The sequence below is a fragment of the Elephas maximus genome, chromosome 11 (genome assembly GCF_024166365.1).
Source record: "Elephas maximus indicus isolate mEleMax1 chromosome 11, mEleMax1 primary haplotype, whole genome shotgun sequence".
NCBI classification, from domain to species: Eukaryota; Metazoa; Chordata; class Mammalia; order Proboscidea; family Elephantidae; genus Elephas; species Elephas maximus.
Window position 1 is genome coordinate 114537048 of NC_064829.1, and position 23901 is coordinate 114560948.

Below are 23901 nucleotides of genomic sequence, written 5' to 3' on the forward strand. Positions count from 1 at the left end.
GCCATGATTCTCAGTGGTTTGGCAGTCATATGATGCAATCACTTCCATGATGAGATTTGATATAATGAGATCACCTCCATGATGGGATCTGCTGTGAGTAGCCAGTCAGTTGAAAGGGAGTTTCCTTGGGAGTGTGGCCTGCATTGAATATAAGTGAACATTCTGGCAAGGCTTGTGGGCCTTTCCTCGTTCTGGATCCTGCAGCTGTCTCCCTTTCATCTGACCTCCGGTTCTTGAGGCTTGAGCTAGCAGCTTACCTGTGGTCTTGCCTGCTGATCTTGGTATTCAATGATCTCAGCCTGTGAACAAGAGCCCTGCTCTCTGACCTGCCAATCTTGGGTTGGCCAGCCCCTGCTGCTACATGAATCAGGAGATACTTCTATCCTGAGCCATGGACTTGGGATGTTCCAGCCTCTACAACTGCGTGAGCCATTTTCTTGATATAAATCTTTCTCTCTCTCTCTCTCTCTTCCTCTCCCTCTCTGTCTATATAAATGCTTTACTGGTTTTGCTTTAGGGAACCTGGCCTAAGACAGCCCCCTTCCATGTCCTGCCTTCTGCCTCTTCCCAGGTATTACATGCTTCACTTCCAGTCTGATCCTCTTTGTGGTTATAACTTCCAGGGTCCAGGGACCCAACAGGCTGAGTCCTTCATGCTACCCTTGCCTGCTATGGGACCTTGTAGCAAATACATTATATATCATCTCTCCAGGATTGGTCTGGGGTAGGGAGAGACAAGGAGAAAGAAGTGATAGACCAACCTGGAAAATCTACAGAAATGGACCTATAGACAGTCTGGAGCCATCTAGACCTGGATTTGCACCTCGGTTCTGCCACCTTCTCACTGTGTGACTTTGAGCAAATAGCTTCATGACTATCAGTCTCCATTATTCCATCTACAGAATGGTGTTATGGATTGAATTGTGTCCCCCAAAAATACATGTATTGACTTGGCTAGGCCGTGATTCCCAGTATTATGTGATTGTCCATCATTTTGTCACCTGATGTGATTTTCCTGTGTGTTATAAATCCAATCTCTACGATGTTGATGAGATGGGATTAGTGGCAGTTATATTAATGAGGTAGGACTCAATCTACAAGATTAGATTGTGTCTTAAGCCAATTTCTTTTGAAAGATAAAGGAGAGAAGCAACCAGAGAGACTTGCGGACCTCATACCACCAAGAAAGTAGAGCCAGGAGCACATGTCCCTTAGACCTGGGGTTCCTGCGCTGAGAAGCTTTTAGAGCAGAGGAAGATTGACAACAAGGACCTCCCCCCAAAGCTTTCTCTGCCCCTAGAAAGAGAAAGCCTTCCCCTGGAGCTGGCACCCTGAATTTGGACTTCTAGCCTCCTAGACTGTGAGAGAATAAATTTCTCTTTGTTGAAGCCATCCACTTGTGGTATTTCTGTTACAGCAGCACTACATAAGTGAGACACACAGTGACATATTTTTTGGATTTGTCTTGCACTGACCAGTTGACCCTATCAGCCCTGTCCACCCAAAACCTCCTGAACTGCATCTCCACAAGCCAAAGGAGCTCCTTCCCCTCACTCTCATTCCTAAGATAATGCCAATCAATATGTAGCCCCACACAGCCCATCCCACTTGTACTTCTGAAAATGCAATGATTGCTTGGTGGTGGCACTGTGGCTGCCCGTTGGCTGAAGAGTGAGTGGTACCAGATGACCCAGCCCCACACAGACCACGGATGATAGCACTAGGGTTGATACCTGGACCAGCCTGGGTTGTGGCTCACCAGGCAATGGCAAGTTCCTGCACAGGCAGGTCGACATCAAGGTCTAGAAGAGAACCCTAGCCTTTGGGAGGAAGCAGGGGAGCTTAGGGAAGCATGGGTGCTAGGAGAGCTGGAGGTTTCCCTTGTCATTCCAGGGTTACTTAGTGGGTTGACTATTTACCTATTGTCTATTGGATTCCCCCCTTCCCACGTTGCTCAGTGATGCTGGAGCTGAACTGTAAACTACATTTCCCTGTTGCTCTTGCTTTCTGCCTTTCAATTAGGTTCTGCTAATGACTGGCACCTGTGGGAGACTGGAAGGTGGGAGGAAGGGAGAAGGGATTATATTGTAGCTTCCAGCTCAGATTTGCATCTCTCCAGGAGCTCTGGCTCTGGCCCCCAGCTTCTTTCAGCACTCAGCAACAGCATTACTGTAACCTGTTAAAGCAAGAGCTGCCAGCTACTAGAAGCTGAAAAGGTGGCACAGCGGTTAAGCTCTCAGCTGCTACTCAAAATGTTGGCAGTTGGAATCCACCAGCTGCTCTGTGGGAGAAAGATGTGGCAGTCTGCTTCCGTAAAGATTACAGCCTTGGAAACCCTATGGGGCAGTTGTTTACTGGCCAGCCGCTATGAGTCAGAATCATCTACAGGAACACAACAGGAGCTGAAAAAGCCAAAGAGGCTCCTCCCCCAGAGCCACGCCCTTCATTCAGACTTCTAGCCTCCTGGGCTGTGAGAAAATAAATCTCTGTTCTTTAAAGCCGCCCACTTGTGGTATTTTTTGTTATGGCAGCAGGGGCAGATTGCTTGCTTATTAAGCAAGGTATACACAGGCTCACTTTTGTGTACTTACTAATCTGTGTGAACAATTTCACCTGATGTGGTGAAAAACAGGTGAAAGTGTTCACACAAATTAGTAAATACACACAAGTAAGCCTGGGTGTACCTTGCTTACTGGGAACTCCATCCCTGTCAGGGATTATAAATTTGAAAAGGTTTTGTTCTGTAGGAAGGTGCTGTAGGGTTAGGAGAGAGACAGGAGCGGCCATACCTTACAAACAGAATCTTTGATGGGGTGAAAAAGTGTGAAAGTGTTCCCTACAGATTTGTAAATACAATAAATGCAAGTAAGCCTGTGCATAATTGGTTTATTGATTATTCTACCCCAGTTCAGCAATGGAGCCCCAGTGGCGCAGTGGTTAAGCATTCAGCTGCTTTCCAAAAGGTGGGCAGTTTGAATCCACCAGCCGCTCCTTGGAAACCCTGTGGAGCAGTTCTACTCTGTCCCATAGGGTCGCTGTGAGTCAGAATCAACGGCAACAGGTTGTGGGTTTTTTTGTGTGTGCAGCAATTTGTAACTACAACACTCAGCATCCCCCTTTTTGCTCTTTCTGGTTTCCAGTGCTTGTGTAGTCAATTCCCTGTTTTAAAATCTCTGTTGGAAATACTTTTATCAGTTGATGAGTCAGAATTGACCCATCAGCAACAGGTTTGGTTTTGGTTTTCCTAACTGGACCCTGACTGATTAAAAAGACACCCCCACCACTAGCTTAAGAAAGGGAGACTCCTTGTAAGACCACAAGAGCCATCTGAGGAGCAGCATCTAAGGGAAGGGTGTTCAGTACAGCAGGCGTGTCAGTCCTCGGAGTTCCTGGGCTTGTAGCTGCTTCTGCTGTGTCTGTCTGTTCACTTGGCGTCTTCCCCGTGGGTGTGTCTGTGTCTATCCTGCTCTTTTTATAACTTACAAGGGTTTAGATTTAGGAACCACCCTACTTGCATATGACCTCATTAACATGACAAAAGAAAACTCCTACTTCCAAACAGTGTTACTGTTGTGGATTGAAATGTGTCCCCTCAAAATATGTGTCAACTTGGTTAGGCCATGATTCCCAGTATTGTGTGGTTCTCCTCCATTTTGTGATTGATGTAATTTTTCTATGTGTTGTAAATCCTAATCTCTGCCTGTGGTTAATGAGGCAAGGTTAGCTTATGTTAAAGATGATCAGGGTGGAATTCAGGTCACACCCCTGATCCAATGTAAAGGGAGTTTCCCTGGGGTGTGGCCTGCACCACCTTTTATCTTACGAGAGACCAAAGGGAAGTGAGCAGAGAGGGGGACCTCATACCATCAAGAAAGCAGCACCAGGAGCAGAGCACATCCTTCGGACCTGGGATCCCTGTGCTGAGAAGCTCCTAGACCAGCAGAAGACTGATGACAAGGACCTTCCTCCAGAGCCGACGGAGATAGAAAGCCTTCCCTGGAGCTGACACCCTGAATGTGGACTTCTAGCCTACTAGACTAAGAATAAACTTCTGTCTGTTAAAGCCATTCCCTTGCAGTATTTCTGTTACAGCAGCACTAGATAACCAGGACAGTCACGTTTACAGGTACAGGGGTTAGAGTTTCAAAGCATATCATGGGGGGACACAATTCCATCCATAACACTGAGATAACTCAGAAATTAACACATGCAGGAAGCAGTTACCACTCATAGAGCTGAGAGGACTGAAGGAAAGAGATGGTGTTACAAGGACTTAGTGAATGAGTAGCCCCGTGGCTGGTACACAGACCTCTGAAGATAGGTACATCCTGTTGACTAGGTTTTGGGCCTACAAGAAGGAGCATTACTGGCGGGTGAGGGTGCCTGGTGTGGCTGGTACTGTGAATGGTAGGGGTGCATGAAAACTCTAAAATATCAGTCCTCAAACTTTTTGGTCTCAGGACTCCTTTACACTCTTAAAAATTATTGAGGGCACCAAGTAGCTTTTGCTTATGTGGTTCATATCTGTTACTATATTGGAATTAAAAACTGAAAAAATAATTTGAATGCTTTTTTAATTCATTTAAAATAACAGTTAAAAATTACATGCTCATATAAGCAACATATTGTTTTCATGAAAAATAACTGTTTTTCAAAACATTTCTGAGCAGCGTAACACTTTTAAATTTCACCAATCTCTTTAATGTCTAGCTGAATAGAAGACAGCTGAATTCTCATATCTGCTTCTTTATTCCATCTGTTGCTATCTATCACACAACATGTAGTCCTTGCAAAACGCACGAGAAAATCAGAGACTAAAAAAAAAAGCCTATTAACATCTTAGAATTATTATGAAAATAGCTTCTACTTTGTGGACCTTGAAAGGGCTATGAAAAAGCCCAGGGGTTCCCCATACCACTGTGGTATTTTTTTTTATGGCAGCACTAGGGCATGAGACATTCAGTGTCTTAGGCTGGGTTCTCACAGAAGCAAAGCCAGTAAAGCATATAAACGTATACACAGAGAGATTTATATCAAGGAAACAGCTCATGCAATTGTAGAGGCTGGAACACCCCAAGTCCGTGGGACAGGATAGAGGCTTCTCCTGATTTACACAGCCACAGGGGCTGCCGGACCCAGGGCTCTTGCTCACAGACTGCAAAGATCAATGAATCCCAAGGTCAGCAGGCAAGACTGCAGGCAAGCTTCCAGCTCAAGTCCCAAGAACCAGAGGCCAGGTGAACAGGAGCCAGCTGCAGGATCCAGAACAAGCAAAAGCCCCGGAGCCCTGCCAGAATGTCCATCCACATTCAGATGCAGGCTACACGCCCAAGGAAACTCCCCCTCAACTGATTGGCCACTCACAGCAGATCCCATCATGGGGGTGATCACATATCAAATCTCAACAGGGAAGCGATCGTAACACCTACAACTGCCAAAACACTGAGAATCATGGCCCAGCCAAGTTGACACACAATCTTAACCAACACGCTCAGTATCCCCTCTTTGTTCTTTCAGGTTTCCAACCCTTGTGTCATCTGTTTCCTGTTTTAAATCCCCTCTGTTGCAAATACTTGTGTCTGTTTTCCTGACTGGACCCTGACTGATACACCTGCTAGACTGAATATTGTCTCCTTAGATGCCTCTGAAAAGCCCCTGTAGTCTTTCAAGAAGTCTCCCTTTCTTAACATAGTTTTAGGAGTGTCTTTTCCTTACAATGAAGCCATCTTTGATTAAGGCAGCTGCTAATCTTGGCTTAGATTACTTACACATCTTACCTGCATTCACATGCATTCCATTCCTCCTTCCTAACATGAAGAGGGTGGGGGTGATTCCCACATGGTCCGGGTCCTACTTAATAATAATTCCTTAAATACTGCTCACCACATGCCAGGCACTGTTCTAAGCACTTTACATATATTAGCTTACTTAATCATCACAACTAAGTGATGGAGGAACTATCATTATCCCCGTTATGAGAAAACTGATAATGGCCAGAAAGTTTAAGGACAAGTTTATTGGACAGAAAGTTCATAGGACAGAGTAGAACTGCCCTATAGGGTTTCCAAAGAATGGCTGCTGGATTTGAACTACCAACCTTTTGTTTAGCAGCCAAGCTCTTAACCACTGCTCCACCAGGGCTCCATTGACCCCATAGTGCCCCAGAAACTGGAACCCATGTTCTCCTCCGCTGTTGCACTGCCTTGCCTTTCTCTTTCATCTTTCATCATCAATTTTTAGAAATTGTTGTCTACACTCCATCTACACGCCCCACGTCTCACTCACATCTTGACTCCCTGAAATCTAGTACCTGCCCTCAATGATCCCTTGAAATTGCCCTCACCAAGGGTACTAACACCTCCCTATCCTTAAATCCAGAGGATATTTCTCAGGTCTTGACACTCTTGTCCATGCCCTCCTTTCCAGAATGTTTCTGGCTGTCCTTCTCACCTCTGGCCCAGGGTTCTTCCTTCCTCTTCTATACCCCAGAGTCACGGGCCAGCTCTGAGAACACGGCACCAAGGGTCCTAGAGGAAGCTTCCTAGGGACCAATACCTTTCCAGACTTGCCCCTGGAAACGAATAAAATCACAAGGCAGGTTCTCTAGGCACGCTTATGTGAGTAGTCAGCATGCCTGTCTGATGAACCAATCAGAAGTTGAAAGTAAAGAAAAGGGCAGGCTTTACTATCTCAATCATGGAAAAGTTGATACCTTCAGACTTACAGCCTATTAGGAGTCAGCAGCAGGCAGCCTTGTTTCTTCCTACCTAGGGACTCTGGCTAAATCCTCTACTTTCTCGAAATTGAAACCCAGTGTTCCAAGCCAAGAAAGCTTACTGTGTATGGAAAGAAGAAAGAAAAAATAGTAAAAGAGAGAGTAGGAGAAGAATAGGAAACAAAAGATACACAATAGAGAGGAAGTATTCATCCAGCCTTTCCATCTGCCTCTAGCCATCATAACCTTCCTCGCCCCTCTATAGATCAATGAAGGGGAAACAGGTTTTGTGAGGCCAAACATGAGTGCCTTCATGTGTCCCACTAGCTCACCACCAGTTGGTGAGTCACTCTTATGTAAACCCCTGGCTCGTAGCCACTATTGTCCGCTACCACTATAAAACCTCTGTCCTCCCGCTGCCCAGAGCACAGAGATCTGCTTTGGTCCTGCAGCTGCCCAGGACTCACCTCAACTGTAAGTCAACCTAATAAACTTCTTTCCTGCCACTCTGGAGTTGCCCACTTCTTTCTTTGATCTCTCAGCACCCTTCATTTTGGGGGGCAAGTTTCTTTTCTTCTAATGATTTTTTTCCTTTTATTTATTTTTTTATTGTACTTTAGATGAAGTTTACAGAACTAGTTTCTCATTAAACAGATAGTACACATATGACACTGGTTAACAACCCCAGGACATGTCAACACTCTCCCTCGTCAACCTTGGATTCCCTGTTACCAGCTTTCCTGTTCCCTCCTGCCTTCTAGTCTTGCTGCAGGGCTGGTGTTCCCCTTTAGTCTCGTTTTGTTTTATGGCCCTGTCCAATCTTTGGCTGAAGGGTGAACCTCAGGAGTGAATTCATTACTGAGCTGAAAGGGTGTCTGGAGGCCATACTCTCAGGGTTTCTCCAGCCTGTGTCAGGCCAGCAAGTCTGGTCTTTCTTTTTGAGTTATCATTTTGTTCTACATTTTTCTCCAGCCCTGTCCAGGACCTTCTATTATGATCCCTGTCAGAGCAGTCAGTGGTGGTAGCTGGGCACCATCTAATTGTACTAGACTCAGGCTGGTAGAGGCCATGGTAGATGTGATCCATTAGTCCTTTGGACTAATCTTTTTCTTGCATCTTTAGTTTTCTTCATTCTTCCTTTTTCCCAAAGGGGTGAGACCAGTGGGGTATCCTAGATGGCATTCACAGGCTTTTAAAACCCCAGACACTATTCCCCAAAGTAGAATATAGAAGGTTTTCATTATAAACTATGTTATGCCAATTGAGCTAGATGTTCCCTGAGACCATGGTCTTGGGGGACAAGTTCCACATTACTGGTCCATGCCTGGACAATTGGTGAGTCAGCTGAAGACCAAGGAAATGGCAGGTGGGAGCGAGGCCTTTAGGAGGCAAATCCTGGGTTGGCCAGTGACCTCCATGTGGGGAGGTCTGCCCCATATGCTTCATGCTTGTGGACTGCCACATGAGTACGGGGATGTCACAAAAACACCAAGCAGCCTAGCCCAGTTGTAGGCAGATGTGCACCTTCGTAGTGTGGAAGGGAAGCTAGGAAAGCATTAACGGCTTTGAGATAGCTGCTGCTGTGGACTGTTCAGCTGGCCGCAGAAGTACACATAAGACCTTTGCAGAAACGGCTACAGTTGGAAAGGGACGTGTGGTAGTCGTGCATGGCCACAATTGATGTATTGTGCAGCTGCATCCGCAAACAGGACGAGCAACTACAAACGCTCATCTACAGGTTGGTAAAGGTGGGGGTTCAAGGGCTAGGGGAACAATTTCCTAGCCATTGCTCAAAGCCCTCCAACAATGGGACCAGAGATAGCTGGAGAGGCTGACCAGGTCCCTGCTGCTGAGAAAACCGTGTAACACCCAGTGCAAAGCAAGAGTAAAAAAAACAGAGGAAGGTGGAGCCAAGACGGCGGAAGAGACAGCTGCTTCCGTCCAGCCTTCTTTACAACAAAGACCCGAAAAAAAACAAGTGAAAAGAGTATATTTGTGACAAACTGGGAGCCCTGAGCATCAAAGGCAAGCTTAGACAATGAACTGAACGGCAGGGGAAGGAAGAGGCCGTTCAGAAGTGGAGAGGAGTTGCCGGCCCTGAATCGAGGGGAGCCCTCAGGCACTATTCCTAGAGCAGCGGCGGTGACAGCAGCGGGCTGGTCCTAGCGTTTGGCCGTGGTTTCCTCAGGCAGAAGCAGCAGCCACACAGCCCACTCACACCTCCAGAACCTGAGCAGAAGGGCACTCTTGGCAAAAGCTAAGTACTTGCGTATATTTTACTGCGCCCCCTCACCCCCAAGCCGGCTTCAGCAGCTGAATCCCTGGGCATGAGATAGACCCTGGTGAGCACCTAGAGCCATCCTCGTGGCCTTGGGGAAGGAAAAAACTTGCAACTGGGGGGAAAAGATAATTTGCAAGCTACATTAACTAGGGGAGCTCAGGACAGAAGCGGCTCCTGTCCAGACATAAACCATCTGTGGACCTTGATCACCTTTCCCTTCTGCATGGACCTGTGTGGGCCTATTTCGGGAGAATAGGCCCTTGTTGGCAAACTCCAACCATTTCAGCGGTGCAGTGGAGAGGTGGGTGTTTGACGTTTGACATCGCTTTGCCTATTGAACAAGGTCCTCACCTACCCACAACAGGGACCTAAGGACTGGTGGTTCCACTTGGGTAGCCCAACCACCCGTAACAGGGGTCCAGGGGTAACTGGTACCTCCCAGTCCTTACAACAAAAACTTTGGGTGCCCATGATCCCTCTGCAGAACCCAGCCACCAGCACACTCTAGGGAAAAGAGATGTGTTTTCCTCAGAGACACTTGGGGGTCGGTTCTCAGCCCCCTGCCTTGTTCCGAGCGCAACCCCCTGCTGCAATCAGATACAGGTATATATGCCAATCACCCCTGCCCCTCTAAGACTGTCGGACAGAGCCTGTACCACACACTTGATGATTAGCTACCGGGAAAGCTGAGCTGAGTTCATACAAGAAAACTGAATGGACTCCTAGACTGATATACCTGATAACAGCTCTAGCCAGCTGGGGACAGGACACCAGAGCTCCAAAGGTGAAAATAATCAAGCTAGCTCAATCAAGCAACCCATAGGGTTATACCAAAACAAAACAGAGCAAGCAGCTATGACACAGTAAGCAAGCATAAACTAATACAATAACTTATAGATGGCTTGGAGACAACAGTCAATATCAAGTCACATAAAGAAACAAGCCATGATCACCTCAACAAGCTCTCAAAACAAAGAATCCAGGGATCTTCTAGATGAAAGTGCATTCCTGGAATTACCTGAGCCAGAATACAGAAGTTTAATATACAGGACCCTTGAAGACATCAGGAAGGAAATGAGGCAATACACAGAACAAGCCAAGGAACACACAGATAAAGCAACTGAAGAAATCAGAAAGATTATTCAGGAACATAATGAGAAGTTTAATAAGCTGGAAAAATACATAGGCAGCAATCAGAAATTCAGAAGACTAACAATAAAATTACAGAATTAGATAATTCTATAGAAAGTCAGAGGAGCAGAATTAAGCAAAGAGAAGCTAGAATTTCTGAACTCAAAGATAAATCACTTGGCACTAATATATTTGAAGAAAAATCAGATAAAAGAATTTTAAAAAATGAAGAAAACTTAAGAATCACGTGGGACTCTATCAAGAGAAATAACCTACGAGTAATGGGAGTACCAGAACAGGGAGGGGTAACAGAAAACACAGAGAAAATTGTTGAGGATTTGTTGGCAGAAAACTTCCCTGATATTGTGAAATATGTGAAGATATCTATCCAAGATGTTCATCAAACTCCACATAAGGTAGATCTTAAAAGAAAGTCACCAAGACATATTATAATCAAGCTTGCCAAAACCAAAGATAAAGAGACAATTATAAGAGCAGTGTGGGATAAAAGAAAAGTCACCTACAAGGGAGACCCAATAAGAATAAGCTCAGACTACTCAGCAGAAACCATGCAGGCAAGAAGGCAATGGGATGACATATTTAAAAAAATTGAAGGAAAAAAATTGCCAGCCAAGAATCATATATCCATCAAAACTGTCTCTTAAATATGAAGGTGAAATTAAGACATTTCCAGATAAACACAAGTTGAGGGAATTCGTAAAAACCAAACCAAAACTACAAGAAATACTAAAGGGAGTTCTTTGGTTAGAAAATCAATAATATTAGGTATCGACCCAAGACTAGAACACTGGGCAGAGCAACCAGAAGTAAACCAAGACACAGATATTAAAAAAAAAAAGAGGCAAGATTAAAAAAAAAAAAGCCCAACACAGGGTAACAGCAATGTTATTATATAAAAGAAGACAACATTAAAATAATAAAGAGGGACTAAGAAATGTAATCATACACCTTCCATATGGAGAGGAAGATACGGTGATACAAAGAAATAAAAGTTAGTTATAAATTTAGAAAAATAGGGGTAAATAATAAGGTAACCACAAAGGAGACAAACTATCCTACTCATCAAAATAAAATACAAGGGAAAAATACAGACTCAGCAGAAACAAAATCAACAACAACAAATATGAGGAAAGGACAATATATAAAGAAAATCTACTCAGCACATAAAATCAAGTGGGAAAAATAAACTGTCAACATACCAAAAAAGACATCAAAATGATAGCTCTAAATTCTTACCTATCTATAATTACCCTGAATGTAAATGGACTAAATGCACCAATAAAGAGACAGAGAGTGGCAGAAGGAATTAAAAAACAAGATCCGTCTATATGCTGCCTACAAGAGACACACCTTAGACTTAGAGACACAAACAAACTAAAACTCAAAGGATGGAAAAAAATATGTCAAGCAAACAACAATCAAAAAAGAGCAGGAGTGGCAATATTAATTTCTGACAAAATAGACTTTAAAGTTAAATCCATTAGAAAGGATAAGGAAGGACACTATACAATGATTAAAGGGACAATATACCAAGAAGATATAACCATATTAAATATTTATGCACCCAATGACAGGGCTGCAAGATACGTAAGAAAAACTCTATCAGCATTGAAAAGTGAGATAGACAGCTCCACAATAACAGTAGGAGACTTCCACACACCACTTTCAGTAAAGAACAGGACATCCAGAAAGAAGCTCAATAAAGACACGGAAGATCTAAATGCCACAATCAACCAACTTGACCTCGTAGACATACACGGAACACTCCACCCAACAGCAACCAACTATACTTTCTTTTCTAGTTCACACGGAACATTCTGTAGAATAGACCACATATTAGGCCATAAAGCAAGCCTTACCAGAATCCAAAACATTGAAATATTACAAAGCATCTTCTCTGACCATAAGGCCATAAAAGTGGAAATCAGTAACAGGAAAAGCGAGGTAAAGAAATCAAAACCTTGGACACTGAACAATATCCTGCTCAAAAAAGACTGGATTATAGAAGACATTAAGGATGGAATAAAGAAATTCATAGAATCCAATAAGAATGAAAACACTTCCTATTAGAACCCTTGGGACACAGCAAAAGCGGTGCTCAGAGGCCAATTTATATCAATAAATGCACACATCCAAAAAGAAGAAAGGGCCAAAATCAAAGAATTATCCCTACAACTTGAACAAATAGAAAGAGAGCAACAAAAGAAACCCACAGGCACCAGAAGAAAACAAATAATAAACATTAGAGCTAAACTAAATGAAATAGAAAACAGAAAAACAATTGAAAGAATCAAGACTAAAAGGTGGTTTTTTGAAAAACTCAACCAAATTGATAAACCATTGGCCAAACTGACAAAAGAAAAACAGGGAAGGAAGCAAATAACCAGAATAAGAAATGAGAGGGGCACTAGTACAACAGACCCAACTGAAATTAAAAGAATCATATCAGATTACTATGAAAAACTATACTCAAAGTTGAAAACCTAGAAGAAATGGATGAATTCCTAGAAACACTCTACCTACCTAAACTAACACAAACAGAGGTAGAACAACTAAATAGACCCATAACAAAAGGAAAGATTGAAAAGGTAATCAAAAAACTCCCAACAAAAAAAGCCCTGGCCCGGATGGCTTCACTGCAGAGTTCTACCAAACTTTCAGAGAAGAGTTAACACCAGTACTACTAAGGTATTTCAGAGCATAGAAAAGGAGGGAATACTACTAAACTCATTCTATGAAGCCACCATAGCGCTGATACCAAAACCAGGTAAAGACACCACAAGAAAAGAAAATTATAGACTATATCCCTCATGAATGTAGATGCAAAAATCCTCAACAAAATTCTAGCCAATAGAATTCAACAACATATCAAAAAGATAACTCACCATGACCAAGTGGGATTCATACCAGGGATGCAGGGATGGCTCAACATTAGAAAAACAATTAATGTAATCCACCACATAAATAAAACAAAAGGCAAGAATCACATGATTTTATCAATTGATGCAGAAAAGGCATTTGACAAAGTTCAACACTCACTCATGATAAAAACTCTCAGCAAAATAGGAAAAAGGAAAATTCCTCAACATAATAAAGTGTATTTATACAAAGCCAACAACCAACATCATCCTAAATGGAGAGAGCCTGAAAACGTTCCCAGTGAGATCTGGAACCAGACAAGAATGCCCTTTATCACCACTCTTATTCAACATTGTGCTGTAAGTCCTAGCCAGAGCGAGTAGGCTTGATAAAGAAATAAAGGGCATCCAGATTGGCAAGGAAGAAGCAAAAGTATCTCTATTTGCAGATGACATGATCTTATACACAAAAAACCCTAAGGAATCCTCCAGAAAACTACTGAAACTAATAGAAGAGTTCACCAGAGTATCAGGATACAAGATAAACATACCAAAATCAGTTGGATTCCTCTACACCAACAAAAAGAATATCGAAGAGGAAATCACCAAATCAATGCCATTTACAGTAGCCCCCAAGAAGATAAAATACTTAGGAATAAATCTTACCAGAGATGTAAAAGACTTATACAAAGAAAACTACAGTACACTTCTGCAAGAAACCAAAAGACACTTACATAAGTGGAAGAACATACCTTGCTCATGGATAGGAAGACTTAACATTATAAAAATGTCTATTCTACCAAAAGGCATCTATACATTTAATGCAATTCCGATCCAAATCCCAACGACGTTCTTTAATAATATGGAGAAACAAATCACCAATTTCATATGGAAAGGAAAGAGGCCCCGGATAAATAAGGCATTACTGAAAAAGAAGAACAAGTGGGAGGCCTTACTTTACCTGATTTTAGAACCGATTATACCGCCACAGTAGTCAAAACAGCCTGGTTCTGGTACAACAACGGATACATGGACCAATGGAACAGAATTGAGAATCCAGACATAAATCCATCCACATAGGAGCAGTTGATATTTGACAAAGGCCCCAAAACAGTTAAATGGGAAAAAGACAGTCTTTTTAACAAATGGTGCTGGCATAACTGGATATCCATCTGCAGAAAAATGAAACAACACCCATACCTCACTCCATGCACAAAAACTAACTCAAAATGGATCAAAGACCTAAATATAAAATCTAAAATGATAAAGATCATGGAAGAAAAAATAGGGACAACGTTAGGAGCCCTAATACATGGCATAAACAGTATAGAAAACATTATAAAGAACATAGAAGAAAAACTAAGTAACTGGGAGCTCCTAAAAATCAAACACCTATGCTCATCCAAAGACTTCACCAAAAGAGTAAAAAGACTACCTACAGACTGGGAAAAAGTTTTTAGCTATGACATTTCTGATCAGCACCTGATCTCTAAAATCTATATTATGCTGCAAAAACTCAACTGCAAAAGGACAAATAACCCAATTTAAAAATGGGCAAAAGATATGAATACACACTTCACTGAAGAAGACATTTAGGTAGCTAAAAGATATACGAGGAAATGTTCACGATCATTAGCCAATAGAGAAATGCAGATCAAAACTGCAATGAGATTTCATCTCACTCCAACAAGGCTGGCATTAATCCAAAAAACATAAAAGAATAAATGTTGGAGAGGCTGTGGAGAGATTGGAACACTTCTACACTGCTGGTGGGAATGTCAAATGGTACAACCACTTTGGAAATCGGTTTGGTGCTTCCTTAAAAAGTTAGAAATAGAACTACCATGCGATCTAGCAATCCCACTCCTTGGAATATATCCTAGAGAAATAAGAGCCTTTACACAAACAGATATATGCACACCCATGTTTATTGCAGCACTGTTTACAATAGCAAAAACATGGAAGCAACCAAGGTGCCCATCAACGGATGAATGGATAAATAAATTATGGTATAGTCACACAATGGAATACTACGCATCGATAAAGAACAGTGAGGAATCTGTGAAACATTTCATAACATGGAGGAACCTGGAAGGCATTATGCTGAGTGAAACTAGTTGCAAAAGGACAAATATTGTATAAGACCACTATTATAAGAACTTGAGAAATAGTTTAAACTGAGAAGAAAACATTCTTTTGTAGTTATAGGGGGGAGGGAGGGAGGGTGGGAGAGGGGTATTCACTAATTAGATAGCAGATAAGAACTACTTTAGGTGAAGGGAAAGACAGCACACAATACAGGGGAGGTTAGCACAATTGGACTAAACCAAAAGCAAAGAAGTTTCCTGAATAAACTGAATGCTTTGAAGGCCAGTGTAGCAGGGGCAGGGGTCTGGGGACCATGGTTTCAGGGGACATCTAAGTCAATTGGCATAATAAAATCTATTAAGAAAACATTCTGCATCCCACTTTGAAGAGTGGCGTCTGGGGTCTTAAATGCTAGCAAGCAGCCACCTAAGATGCATCAATTGGTCTCAACCCACCTGGATCAAAGGAGAATGAAGAACACCAAGGACACAAGCCCAAGAGACAGAAAGGGCCATGTGAACCAGAGACTACATCATCTTGAGACCAGAAGAACTAGATGGTGCCCGGCTACAACCGATGACTGCCCTGAAAGGGAACACAACAGAGAACCCCTGAGGGAGCAGGAGAGCAGTGGGATGTAGACCCCAAATTCTCATAAGACCAGACTTAATGGTCTGACTGAGATTGGAAGGACCCTGGTGGTCATGGCTCCCAGACCTTCTGTTGCCCCAGGACAGGAACCATTCCTGAAGCCAACTCTTCAGACATGGATTGGACTGGACAGTGGGTTGGAGAGGGATGCTGGTGAGGAGTGAGCTTCTTGGATCAGGTGGACACTTGAGGCTATGTTGGCATCTCCTGCCTGGAGGGGAGATGAGAGGGTGGAGGGGGTTAGAAGCTGGAGAAAAGGATACGAAAAGAGAGAGTGGAGGGAGAGAGCAGGCTGTCTCATTAGGGGGAGAGTAATTGGGAGTGTGTAGCAAGGTGTATATGGGTTTTTGTGTGAGAGACTGACTTGATTTGTAAACTTTCACTTAAAGCACAATAAAAATTATTTAGAAGTAAAAAATCCTTCAAGACAGCTTGTGCTGAGCAGCCTTGCAGAGACCTTGGAGGCCCTCTCTGGTGTTCTCTGATAACTACCCCCGCCAAGACAAGCAAGCAGCAACATAGCCACAGCTGTAATAGTAAGGGGAAAACTAAAATAGGAGGGAACCGCATCCATTTTACCAGGCAGCTGGGCTGAACCCCTGCTTGCGCTTGGTGTTGTGGAGGCATGGCTCCACAAATGTCCCATGGCTCTTTCAATTTTACTCAGGCCTTCTGACTTTCAGAAATAATGAAGACAGGATTAAGCCTAGGTCCCTCTGTCACCAGGGAGAGCCACAGGCCTTACGCTACAATTAAAGATCAATGAGGAAATGCAAAGAATTGTACGTCTTGGGTTTTTAGACCTTTGCACAGGTAACTGTGATCTCTAACACCTGGCAGCAAAATGAGGGAAACTTTCGTGCCTGAGGTTACCCATCATTGAGACCCTTGCCCAAGCCTGACCGTGGATAAGTTCCTTCAGGGTCCCTACGAACCCCTATTGTATGTATCGATGATGTTGATGTATTAATGTATAGTTCTGTAAGCTTTTGCCTCCAAGTCCTAACGGGAATTGGTACAGTTAGGGTGGTTTTAGTGGGACACGGGAAAACTGTGACGTGGGCTATAGCTCATTGCCTGGTCTCTCAGTCTGGCCACCACCACCCGCAGGCTGAACACAAAGCAAGCTCCTATGGGGATGAGACATCTGGACAAGAAAGAAAAAATATCATTTCTGTTCCTGATAAGCTTTTGTTACTTGTGTGGACGGTCACCAGAAACCCTCTATGCTGCCAGGGGAAAGCAACCAATGAGCAGACCGGTCTTGCCCACTGACTGCAGAGGCTGGAACCGTCCTCTGCTCCCGAGGAAACAGATGCGCTCCTGGGTTTAAGAGAGGACGGCCTATGGAGATTCACACGCCATCCTGGACTGGGCCTGTATGCATGGACTGCCACTGTCATCGGAAAATGCCAAACAGCTTAGAAAAGCCGACCTGCTTACGAGACCCTGGCCAAGACTAAAACCCGCTCAGGGACAGATTCCCGAGCCAACAGGCCAGGTCATTCTCGGCAGGTAAGTCATATGGGACCGCTTATCCTACACAGAGGCTTCCGCTGGATCTTGAATGAACTCTTCATGCTCTGTGTCACCCCCAGGGCGTAAAGGCAATTGAGCACTTCAATGGACAGGCTTAAACAGCTGATGGGAGGGGACAAGACGACCCCAGCCTGAACTATACATCTCAGACAAGCAATATGGGGTTTCAATGCAGCAGTTACCTGCAAGGGCATTTCTCATTTGCACCATATGTTTGATCAAGCCGTCAGTTCCATAAAGTGTGTTTCCTTTGTATACAACTGTTCCTGACAAAAAAATCTGGGCTCCCACAGAGATCGCTGCCTCAAGACTAGGACAGACAGCTTCCGTGGCTTTGCTCGGCAACCCTCACCTCACCTCACACGGGAGATGGGGGCGAGATTTGTTAACGTCTCTTTTTCTCCTCAGATTATCTTACAGCAATGGACAGGCCCCTCATCTACGGACCCCAATGATACAGGCTTTTGTTAGAGCTACCAATCAGACCGACTGTTGGCTCTGTCAACATTAGAATCCAGATGACGAGTCATCTCCCCACATTGTTCCAGCTGATCTGTCAACAAGGAGGACACCTCATGGACCAGCTGAATGTGTAACCTGGTGTACTGCGGAAATCGTGTGGCAAATGAATACAGTCAACTCCACTACTCGTGGAAAACATCTTTTCAAGTATGAAAGCTACGTCTGTGGAGGGCTCCAAATTTAAAAGGAAATTTCTCTCTGTGTGTTAAAAATGTAAACAGCATGAGACTGGATGGTTTGACTCTGAGAAGAATACTTTTAAGACAGAGTTCGATACTACTCTGGACACAGAAAACTTGCAGAATGTGACCAGGTGGTCCAATGTACATTGACTGACTACACGAAGTCTGAATTAGCCTGGTCTGGCAATGGTAAGGGAAAAGGGAGCTTTTGTGTTACTTGTACTGAAATGTGTACTGTTCATATAATGAGCCATATTGGGAGAAGCATGCTGTTTTTACATAAATGAATCAGGACATGTTATACACATATAATATTGGACAAATGCAGCCCTTTGATCTATTCAGTTGGCTTGGATTAAGCCACAACTGGGGTAACTGGTTGGGTTCTCCCCTTCAACCAGGCCTGATCAATCTGCTGGGGACAGTCCTACTAGTAACCCTCATTAAATGCTGCCTCATACAGCTATAACATCCTCCACAGTTAAGCACCAAAACACGGACATGCAACCCAACAACCAAACTGTGTCATGGGCGTACCAGAATTTGGTACTGCTTTGCTTTTTTTTCTGGCACCCTGATGGGAGTCAGGGGGTGGACTGTTGGGGGAACGGTCTGCCTGTATGCCTCCCATCCAGGCTGCCTAAGTAAAGGCCTTGGGACCAGAGCATTCTCGGGTAAGGAGGCTGGGAACTGGGTCACCTTCTCTCTCCGGTTCCATCTCCTTGTAGGAGAAGCCTTCCCCCTGTTCTGAGCACACAGTAACTTCTCTGCCTTTTGCACAGGCACAAATACTACACGGCACCTGGTCAACCCCACTTCTATATCTGTTCCCACAGCAAGGGAATGGGGTCTCTTGTACTACGGCACATGAGGGGGAGCATGCCAGGTTGTAAGAGCCAGTCTTGAGGGGTGGATTGAAGACGAAAAAGGCTTTGCAAGGCCAAACATGACGGCCCTCATGCATTCCACTAGTTCACTACCAGTGGCTGAGTTACTCTTATATAAGCCCCTGGCTTGTAGCCACTGTTGTCAACCACCACTGTAAAGCCTCTGCTCTTGCACTGCAGAGGGTGGAGATGTGCTTTGATCTTGGGGCCACCCAAGACTTGACTTGTCTGTAAATCTCCCTAATAAACTTCTTTGCTGCCACACTGGAGTTGCTCGCCTCTTTCTTTGGTCTCTCAGCACGCACCATTTTGGGCAGCAAGTTTCATGTTACTGCTCCATGCCTGGACAATTAAGAGAGACAAATGGGAGGCAAACGGTCACACAGCAAGGGAATATTCATGTCAAATGCTTTTCCTGAGTTTGCCTGCCATAATACTCCACACAAATGTAGTCTTCTACATTCCATTTCTTGTTGATCAGGTGGCATTCCAATTAAGGGGCACATCAGCTGAGGGTCATTCCAATCAAAGGATTCACCTGACAGGAGATACATGAGCCCAGGAACACAGAGCCTAGACAATCTACCCTCCCAAGGCCACCTCAAACAGGGAACCTGCTGGTCAAGAGACCCTCCTCACCCAAGGTTCCCATGTCCTAGGGACTTAGCAGCCACCCACCTGCATTCTTCATCCCACCAGACCTTGAGAGCTGTCCTCCCTCACCTAAAAAAAAAAAAAAAATTGAACGGTCACCATCAAATCAACTCCGACTCATGGTGTGAACAGTCACCATCAAATCAACTCTGACTCATGGTGTGAACAGTCACCATCAAATCAACTCCGACTCATGGTGGCCCCGTGTGTGTCAGAGTAGAACTGTGCTCCGCAGGGTTTTCATGGCTGATTTTTTGGAAGTACATGGCCAGGACTTTCTTTCAAGGAACATCTGGGTAGACTTGAATCGCCAACCTCTTGGTTCATAGCCCAGCCTGTTAACCTTTGCACCACTCAGAGACTCCCCTACCTTAAAACCCAAACCAAACCTGTTGCCGTTGAGTCGAAGCTGACTCATAGGGACCATATAGGACAGAGTAGAACTGCCCCATAGGGGTTTCCAAGGAGTGGCTGGTGGATTCAAATGGCTGACCTTTTGGTTAGTTGCCATAGCTCTTAACCACTGCGCCACTAGAGCTCCTCCTTCACATCAAAAAAAAGAACAAACCCATTGCCATCAAGTCCATTCTGACTCATAGAGACCCTACAGGACAGAATAGAACTGCCCCACAGGGCTTCCAAGGAGCGCCTGGCAGATTCGAACTGCTGACTTTTTGGTTAGCAGCTGTAGCACTTAACCACTGCGCCACCAGGGTTTCCTCCTTCACCTTAGGAGCCCATATTTTTTCATCTGGAACATTCACTTGGCCCTTTAAAATGCTCTAACCAATTCATTCCATGAAGAATTTCCTGCCTTTGGATTGTGTGTTACCACTGTTCTTCCCATTGCTTTTAGGTCCTTCTTGACTGTGCTTAAACACAGTTGTGTCTTTGGCAAACAATTTTGGAGTCTATACTTGTGGACTTCACTGTGTCACCTCCTACCCACTTCCCAACTCCCTCTAAATTGGCTCCTCACAACCTCTACTCCCCTAAAACCACCAGCTAAGGGAACCACCAGCTAAAACCCGGTGGTATTAGCATCCATTGATGGTTCTTCCCTGAATCAGTAATTACTATGGTGCTTGGAAATTGTTGTTAGATTTCTAATGATACATAACAAATTACCACAAACTTAGTTACTTAAAACATCACCCATCACATTAACTCAGTTCTGTGGGTCAGAATGGCTAGGTTCTCTGCTCAGGGTCTCACAAGGCTAAAACCTAAGTGTTGGCCAGGCTGCTTTCTCTTTGGAAGCTAGAGTCTTCTTCCAAACAAATGTGTTATTGTGGCAGGACTCAGACTCTTGCCGTTGTAGAACTAAGGGCCTCATTTCTTCGCTGGCTGTCACCTGAGGAGGTTCTGAGCTCCTAGAGGCTGTGCACATTCCTTGCCACACAGCCCCCTCCATCTTCAGTGGAGAATCTCCCTCACTTCCAGTCCCTCTCATGCTTGGAACTTCTTGTCAGGAAGACCCAGTCCCTTTGAGGACTCTCCTGTTCAGGTTACACCCACAGAGGATAATGTCCCCATCTTTAAGGAAGCTGACTTGGAACCTTAACTACATCCTTAAAATCCCTTCATAGCAGTACCTAGATTAGTGCTCGATTGAATAACTGGAAGGTGTGTGTATACAAGGGAGACAGGAGTCTCCGGGCCATCTTACAATTCTGCGTACCACAATACCAGAAAACCCATTGCTATCGAGTTGATTCCAACTCACAGCGATGTCCTATTTCCATCATTCTATTTATTAAATTCTATTTAAAAAAGACCTGTACCATTTTCTCTTCCATCCTTCCTTCTTTCCTTTCTTCCTTCCTGTGAGTAGGGACTAAGAATTCTTTTTCAAAATTTTATAATCCATTACTGACTTTCCCTACTGTTTGTAAATCTTCCAGTTCTACTGGGCTTGTCTACCTCCTTTCTCCGGCAGCTGTAGGGGGGCCCTATCTGCAGATGGGGGTCCACAGGAAGAAGGAAGGGACAGGATTCAACACTTATGGCTTCCAACCCATCCCTACCAGGCTGGGCAGAGCCAATGTCCTGACAGAGGGTGGCATCGAACTTCCAGTGGAGTCCTGGAATTGTGGAACACCGCAACCACGCCCCCCACAAAAGCAGCCAATCAGGTCTCGATGTGGCCTTCCCCATTATGAAGGACTGGCAAGTGAGAGCCTGGGCCTTGAGGTTCTGGTTAGAACAAGGCGAGGGGTGGTGGGTCTAGCTTTCTGTGGGGAGACGGAGTGGGTCTGGCTTCCTGTATACAAGACACTCGGGGTCCGCCTTCAACTAAGTGAAAAGTCATGGCACCGAAAGCGAAAGCCGCATCTGGGAAGCAGGCCCCGGCCCCGGCCCCAGCCCCAGCCCCAGCCCCAGCCCCAGCCCCAGCCCCCGCGCCTGCCCCAGCCGCCCCGCCTGCCCCGGCCCCTCCAGGTGCTCCTGCTGCCCCCGGCGCCCCTGGCGCCCCACCTGCCGGGCCTGCAGAGCCGCCAGAACCTCTTCAGACGCCCGAAGAACTGGCGTTTTACGCCCCGAGTTACGTGTGTTTAACCGTCTTTGCTGTAATTTTATTCCCTCCCATGGGACTTCTCGCTGCATACTTCTGTAGCAAGGTAAAACGACGCCCAGTCCACGGCCCGTCCTACTCCCTTTCTGCTCCCTCCTCCGCCCTCCGTATATGATCTGTCCTAGGACCTGGGTAAGGGTTTCCCCACAGCAATTGCAGGTCTCTAGCCCTTCCCCAAGGGTGTCATAGGGCTGGACTTAGAAACCCACATCTACTCTCCCATCCCTACAGACCATGAATGCTAACAAGAAGAGCAGATGGGAAGAGGCTTACATTAATTCAGGCCGAACTGGTTGGCTGGATGTATTCGCCATACTCACCGGTTTAAGTATACTTTACTACTATTGCCTTTTTAAGTGAAGGCCAGGCCCAGCAGTCCAGGGACCCACACCGAGGGACCCACCCAACAAGACATTGACCAGCCAAGTCAACCACCAAGCAAGACATCCAGTGGCTAAGACACCCCTCAGCCAGAAAACCCACCAGCCAAGGAACTCAGCAGCCAAGGAACCCACTAGCTCGATGACACCTAGGCCACCTACCTGCACCACTTCAGGCCTGTTAGGCTCCAGAGCTGTCTTCGTCCACCTCGAGATCCTCATTTTCCCTCCCTAGATTCCATTAGCACCTTGACACTGGGCTGCTCATACAGAGACACATCTATTTAAACCAATAAAATTGAAGGAATTATTCTGGCCTCTTGGGTCCGTGTGTATGTGGGAGAGAAGAGCAGTTTCTGGATCGGTGCCTGTGTTTCACTGGGGCTATGTGTTTCCCAAACCATGTGAAAATCAAAATGTCCTAATCATAAAGCCCAAGGACATGGAAATCAGGCAGATGTGAGTTTACATCTTATCGCTAACACATAAAAATTGTATACCCTTGAACAAGATGCTTTTCTTGAGCCTGGTTCCCCTGTCTGTAAAACAAGCATAATAATTGCCAGTGGGGTGATATTTTGAAATTGGAATCAATATTTATTCTCTAGGTGTTTCTCCATTCAAGCATGATGTTAGACTTCTAGTGTCTCAAGGCAGGAATGGGAAAATAGGAACTTCTTTCAGCTTTACAGATTCAAAGTCAGTTTCTCTGGAGGAAGAATGGAAAGACCTGAAGAAATGCACAATAGATTTGGCATAATAGCTGGTGACGACAACCTCTCCCTCAATCCCAAAAGGTAAATGGTCTTCTGTTCATGAAAGAAAGGAAATGGGGAGAGATTAGATGTTAGTATATCTCTAAGGAGGGCCTGTAGCCTTTCCCTCAGGAAGGGGGGTGTCAGAAACCCCAAATATTACCTGTATTCCCTCTTCACAGATAAGGCCTAGGGAAATTCCAAGAACTCAAAGAAGATATGCTGAGTGGTGTGGAAATCAAGGAAGAAATGGCGTGTAGGCAGAAATGGCCTCAGACAGCCAAGTAGGGAACCTCATGTCTCACTATGATGAGGGGAGGTAGGAGCCATAAGAATCCAAAGTGTCAGGGTGAGAAGGGACTATCAGGACGGAACCAGGGATAACACAGGAAACATCCAGGAGGAATGCAAACAGGGATCTAAGCTGACACCATGGACAGTCTGGCATCCTAGCTTCATGGATGACGCCAAATGGAGACCCAGAAACCCTAGATTTAGTGGAATTAAGTTTCGACCACCAAGGAGAATGGGAATAATTGGTAGAATTAAGCTGAATTGCTATGGACGAGGCTGCCAGTTCTTCCCCAGAAGGTCATGTCCTTTTCTTCCTGGAAGCATTGCTCAGCCACATTTCTCAGATTCCCCTGTATGGCCACAAGGCTATC

The 23901-nt window shown here is 44.8% G+C and overlaps 1 protein-coding gene across 1 annotated transcript; it reads left to right on the plus strand.

The window, feature by feature from the left end:
* Positions 1 to 7016: 7016 nt before the first annotated feature.
* On the plus strand, positions 7017 to 22461 carry PMIS2 (PMIS2 transmembrane protein). The gene is given in 3 exon segments (XM_049902475.1): positions 7017 to 7056; positions 21969 to 22147; positions 22291 to 22461. Coding segments are annotated over 3 exon segments (390 nt in total).
* Positions 22462 to 23901: the final 1440 nt, after the last annotated feature.